Source organism: Aspergillus clavatus, genomic scaffold, assembly GCF_000002715.2.
Source record: "Aspergillus clavatus NRRL 1 1099423829736 genomic scaffold, whole genome shotgun sequence".
NCBI classification, from domain to species: domain Eukaryota; kingdom Fungi; phylum Ascomycota; class Eurotiomycetes; order Eurotiales; family Aspergillaceae; genus Aspergillus; species Aspergillus clavatus.
This window is the reverse complement of record NW_001517111.1, coordinates 931577-937576: the sequence shown is the minus strand read 5'-3', so window position 1 is coordinate 937576 and position 6000 is coordinate 931577. Positions and strand designations below refer to the sequence as shown.

The 6000-nt window shown below is 49.9% G+C and overlaps 2 protein-coding genes across 2 annotated transcripts; both read left to right on the top strand.

The window, feature by feature from the left end:
- Positions 1–440: 440 nt before the first annotated feature.
- Positions 441–778, top strand: ACLA_060410 (uncharacterized protein; the record flags this gene model as incomplete). Its single annotated transcript, XM_001276798.1, has 3 exons — positions 441–498; positions 570–620; positions 684–778. 3 exons carry the CDS (start codon positions 441–443, stop codon positions 776–778), a joined length of 204 nt encoding a protein of 67 aa, XP_001276799.1.
- A 1436-nt stretch (positions 779–2214) lies between these two features.
- ACLA_060400 (T6SS phospholipase effector Tle1-like catalytic domain-containing protein) lies at positions 2215–4237 on the top strand (the record flags this gene model as incomplete). The annotated part of the gene is made up of 2 exons (XM_001276797.1): positions 2215–2547; positions 2636–4237. The coding sequence occupies 2 exons, from the start codon at positions 2215–2217 to the stop codon at positions 4235–4237; spliced, it is 1935 nt and encodes a 644-aa protein (XP_001276798.1).
- Positions 4238–6000: the final 1763 nt, after the last annotated feature.

Here is a 6000-nt window from a genome sequence, read left to right as displayed (position 1 = left end):
TGTCCAGTCTGAGGCTACTGTGATGCTTGTCACCCAGAAACTCTGTATTCAGAGCAGCAAATGGAAATCCTTGTCGCCAGCTTCCAGTAATTGTTGAGTTCTCTCAGCCGAGAACTGCGTTGGAGGTGGATGCAGCGTCGATGTACCCCAGGGGGGAAAAAAGAGAGAAGCACTGCAGATATCTCGAGGGCCAGAGAATGTATCACGATGGAAAGGCACCCTTGTAAATGGTATCGATGAGATGGTAGCTCGCTACCCATAGCAGCTGCATTGTCCGACCAGAAAGACAGATCAGGGTCAAAGGTCGGAGGGGGTGCACGCCAGGCCTCTGTGGAGCACTTCTTGCATGCTGCTGAATGCTGATCTGGCTTTCGACTCAATGGACTTTGTCCGTGATTCTATACTGGAGCCTCCATAGGCGCTGCAAATTCTGCTCTTCTATGCTCTGCGGCCGTGAGAAGTCTGTAGTTGTCCCCGGGATGTTCAATACACCCTGTTGTGAGTTTAATGCTAAAGCTAGGAGGCGGGTTGAGTTGAAGTCTTCCAAATCCAACTTGAAATCATTGTAGTCTATCTCGGAAAGTCCAAGGGTCGTCTCGTTGGGAAGAGGGTCAATCATGGTAAGGCTGAGATCTGGCAACCATGGGGGCACTAGCGCTGCTGTTCTACTGCGAGGAATAGAGTTGTTGCTAGTGATCCTGGAGGCCGTCAGTGTTCCCTCTCATGGCTCGCCGATTCTTCTTGGTTCTCGGATGCAGGGATCGTGGACGACTTATAGGCAGGGGTGGACTTGTGATACAAGGCAACTGGCCCCGAGCACAACGATCACAAACATACTGAACCCCTAGGCTGCGCTCCCATCCTATCTTCTGGCCTCCGCACCGGTCACAGGCATGATGGCGGAGGTGCTTGGTTGTAACTGTTTCGGGCCTTATTTGACTGTGTGGGTGACTCATGATCTTCAGTTCGGGGTGCCTTGGGGAGAACAGGAGGCGGAGTTGGTGTGATTGCAATAAATAGTCATTTATTACTGTAACCTCTACTTTGAGTGCAGTGTTTAGCTGTCTGCTTACTACCCGCTGCCCATCTAAACAGATACCTCACCAAGTGGCGCAGTACCTTTGCATTCCAGTCGAGCAGCATGAGGTAGCGGCCATTCAAAGAAGTCAAACTCCATTCAGTGAAATGGCCCTTTGCTTCAAGGATATTGCCATAAATCCCACTCAGCCAAAAAGGGGTGTAGACATCACCTCCTAACTGATAGTCAAATGTAGTACTTTATTACTTTAATAAACCCTTGCCCAGGTGTATGCGTGTAGTGATAGATCTAAACCATCTCATAATATCTAGGTGTTACTACTGCTCTATTATATCCCAGGCCTTCGCTCTAGCTTCCTACTAGCCTGTAAGAATGCTAGCTGGATACTAGCAGACTGTAAGGCCAGAAGACTAACATTACCGCGAGTTGCCAGGCAGCTCACAGATCCAGACCCATATAGTAGCGCACTGGGTAGCTAAGGTTCACAATCCTTATAACTATACACGGTATTTGCTACTATAATCTATGCCATTGCGCAGAGTGTAGGACGTGTGGGCAGTGGTGGTAAATTAATTCTACTATTGCATCCCAACTTCACAATAGGAGTATCAAATTTGAAAATGAGGATTGTCCTTACAATATGTTCTCATATATTGTAGACATTTCCTCTATCACACCCTCTCAAACTGTGATGTTGAAGAAATATTAAGGAGTCAAGTCAAGTGAGCATGTATCTTCTGTACTGAGATTTGAATGGTTCATCGGCTATTTTGCCCTCGAGTAAGCCCTCAGACTTTCAAGCCACTAGCTCAGCCGTATCAGAACTATTGACTGCGGTATAGCCGAGGGAGATTCTAGATACAGTGTATCTGTTGATGAACACTACTCTGAGTACTCCGTGCGCAGCCCCGATCAATGAAGACGCGTAACATTTCTCGGTCATTGGACCCGTCAGCTTCGGCAAAAAATGCTCCCTACTCGCATCAGATCCATCTTTCAGCTCGCCCCAAAAAAGAGAGGGAGGACAGCAACGGTTTCTTCAATGTTACTGTGCGTAGAGTGAAGGATAAATAGGAGGGTGTGCTGCTGATGTTGCTGTTTTTTTCCCTCTTGCCATTACAACTTCACGTCTTAGATTTTTTTTTTTTTTCGCTGCTTTCCAACTACCGTCAACTATGGCACAAGACAATGAATCGAAGATCACCGCACGTCCAATGAGACGACTGGTACTCTGCTGCGATGGCTCATGGCAGTCTTCAAGTCATGGACTCAGGAACGTCGCGTCCAATGTTGCCAAGTTGAGTCGGTCTATTGCCGGGTGGACCATAGAGAACGGTCAGTGCATCCAGCAGCTTGTCTATTATGATGCGGGCGTCGGCACAGCCACCAGTTCTGTGGAGAGGGATGGCAACTTCATTGCTAAAGGTATCGCGAAAGCCCAGAAATGTTGGGAGGGTGGAGTGGGGAGAGGTTTGGAGGAGAACGTGTGCGAGGCGTACAATTTCTTGGTATGTATATTTAAAATGCCCGTCTGCTTCCCCACCTCCTCCACTGTTTGCGACGGGTCACATCTAATATGGAGACACCAACGGTTAGGTCAACAACTATTTACCTGGTGATGAGATCTACATCTTCGGCTTTTCCCGGGGCGCATATACCGCCCGCGCGCTGGCTGGTCTCGTCTGCAACATCGGCATCTGTCTCCCAGACATGATGGACGACTGGTGGTTCCGGTACGCCGAGTACAAACTGAATGCCAAGAACAAGGTCAAAGACGAGGGAGAACAGAAGCATGCCAAATGGAGCAACATGGTCACCTGGAGCCAGACCAAGCCGTACACAGACTACGAGGAGCGGTTCCACAAGGACGTAGAGATCGAAGTCGTCGGTGTATTCGACACGGTGGGCGCGCTGGGGGTGCCGACCAACATCTTCGTCGACGTTGAGGGGTGGAACGAAAAGACCTATGGCTTCCACGACACCAAGCTGCACAACCAGATCAAACACGCCTTTCATGCCCTGGCGCTGGATGACCGCCGCGCGCCCTTTACCCCGACCCTCTGGAGCCGCCCGCCGGGCGTGACAACCAAACTGTTCCAATGCTGGTTCCCTGGCTGCCACATCAACATCGGCGGCGGCAGTGACGATACCGAGAAGGGTCACGGCGATCTGGAAGCTATGGCTAATCTCTCCCTTGTCTGGATGATTGATCAGGTGCGCCACCGGACGCCGCTCGCCTTTGAGGACCACGCGCTGGCCCGATTCTACCACCAGTACACCGGTACCTTGATCGATCTGTCGCGTCGAGGCTTCACCAAGGGCAGCACCCAATACAGCTATCCGCCCATCAAGAAGGGCGGGTGGAACATCTTCGGGCGCAAAGACGTGCCAGATGAGAAACATATCACTGGCTACGGAGGCTGGGGGCTGGGATACCGGCCCGACAGCTTCTCCCTCACGTATTACCCTGCCGGTCCCAAGACCCGGACTCCCGGGCAGTACACGAAGGCGAACCAGCAAGGCGACACGAAAGAATTCATCCATCCGGTCGTGCGGTACGCGAGAAGCGAATCGTACCAGACTGCCAATACATCTGGTTCCCCGCTGTACTATGATCCCGAGGCCTTGAAGGGCTTCAATCTGGAGCAGGATGCGAAAGGGGAATGGTGCTGGAGGAAGTTCGTCCGGGACGGCGAACATGAGAGACTGGTCGTCATCCGGGAGTTCCGGCTGTGGGATGATGTTGATACAGCGGATATGTTGTTCAATGAGAGGGACTACATGCGTGCCGACTGGCTGGCGCTCCTAGCGCCACTCAAAGGGTTTGACGAGGCTTTCATCAGTCAGTATTTGGCATCGGCCAAGCAGCAGCAGAGCACGACAAACGCCTTCACGGCGCGGGAGCAGAAGCTGTTGGAAGCGCTGACAGCTGTGGCGGCCAGGGAGCATGCGAGTACAATGAAGTCGGGTTCCTTGTTCCATGAGCTGCGGAAATGCTCGTTTCCAGGGCACGAGGAGCAGAAGCTGCAGCGGTTAAAGGCTGCGGGAGCTCGTGCAAAGTCCTTTCTGGATGGCGTGGGAACAGAAAGATACGTTCCACCCGTGAAGGAGCTCAAGTTTCGGTCACGTCAGGAGATGACGGACTATTATCTGGCCAAGAACAAAGTTATAGTGACGAAGGTTGAAGATGAGATTTAATATCTCAACGCGAATGGCTTTTGTTTGAAGTTATCTACTAGGTCAATTTGAGATTGCCATGTGGCAGGAGAAGATATGGCGGACTATAGCTACAAAGCTGCCATCCACAATGAGACAAACTTATACAAACCATCCCAGGAGAGGAGCTCAAAGGGAAGAGGATGTGTTCGAAACCTGTAATCAGACCCTCCAAGAGTTGTAGCTTTGGCTCAATCCAATGTCTTCCCTTTCCTTACACCATTGACCAAGGCCCGTTTCATTATCTAGATAAGAGTGAGTGCCACGCCAATGGATGCGGCAAGAAATCGACCCCGCAAGGATTTGATAATAGCGATCAAGATGACAGCGATGGCGCCGACAACCCAGTCCAAAACTAGTGTCAGCCATTCTGGTCGCTGTACATCATGTACATGAGTCGCTGCGATTGGTTCAGTAGAGAACGACTTTTCTCGCGCAGCTGGGGGGGGCCAGTTAAGCACCTGATGCTTGAGATGCGTGGGTGGTCTCGATGAAGTGGATGTAGAGAGGTCCCTTGGCTTCGATATCTAGCAATCGAGCCTGTCGGGAGGTTCGTAGGTAATAGGACTGGATGACGAAGATCACCATCCCGAGGAACGGGATTGCGATAGTCAGATAGTTCCCAAAGACACAGATGCCCCCCCCCCCCGGTGAAATCTCTCTTTCCTTCTCAATTTTTTTTATTGATGCCTCTCCAAGGAGCATTTACAATGACTCTAAAGCCTACCACTACCACTACTGCAGCAACGACAGCTGGCCCTTCTCCTGCCAAGGCCGGTATCATCGCCGACGGTGAGACCTATTATCAGGCAGCGTCCGACGACCGTTGCTGGTCGGTCTATTTTCATTGAAAGGTATACATATCTGACTTCCAGTGAGTTCTACAATTGGAATCCAGCTGTTAGATCAAAGTGCACCGATTTGCGGGCGAGAAATTTCTACTGCGTTGCCACTAAGACAGTTCTTCCTATGCCCAACACTGCCAGCATCTCCAAGGCATGGTATCTAGTCGTCGCTGGAGACAATTATTGGTCAATCGAAAGGCATTATTCCATACTACCACCCAATTCGGAGCCTGGAATCCTTTTATCGGCGTTTCTTATATTCTCTCTGGTTGGGTCAGTATGTGTGCGTTGGTACCTCAATGGGTACGGAACGGCATGGCTGATTTGTGCTGAGTCTGTCTTGAGATCTATAACATATCAGTATCGCGAAAATGAACTTCAAAACCTAACTTAACTTTATCTCTGATACCCAGCACCTAGGGGCCATATTCTCTTCCCAGGGCGCATGTGAGGTCATCTTTTACCCAGGAAACTTTCGCTCATGCTACTGAACACATTGGTTCCCTTGGATTTGCCACAAATTTGATGTTTTGTAGCAGAATAAGCATTCTCAAATTTCAACAAAGAAAATAAGCTAATTTCTCTTTCATTCAGCCACTGGGATGGAAGCGGTTGTGCCATGAGGAAATCCCAGATGTAAGCTCTCCATTCCCGAGTCTTAAAATCCCGAAATCCCGAATATCTCAGTCATAGGTTGGTTCATTCACAAGCTATACAGACGCGCTTGAAGATTCCTATGTGTTCCGATGACACTTTCTCCCTGATAAAGTGGATTGATTCATTAGCTTGGAAATGAAAAGGCAGAAATGAGGGGATCCTTTATCTGAGGAAAAGATATAACTAATGCCTGGTCTATCTGTTGGGCTAGTTACTGGTAAGAAGACAATCTGTTATCACCTT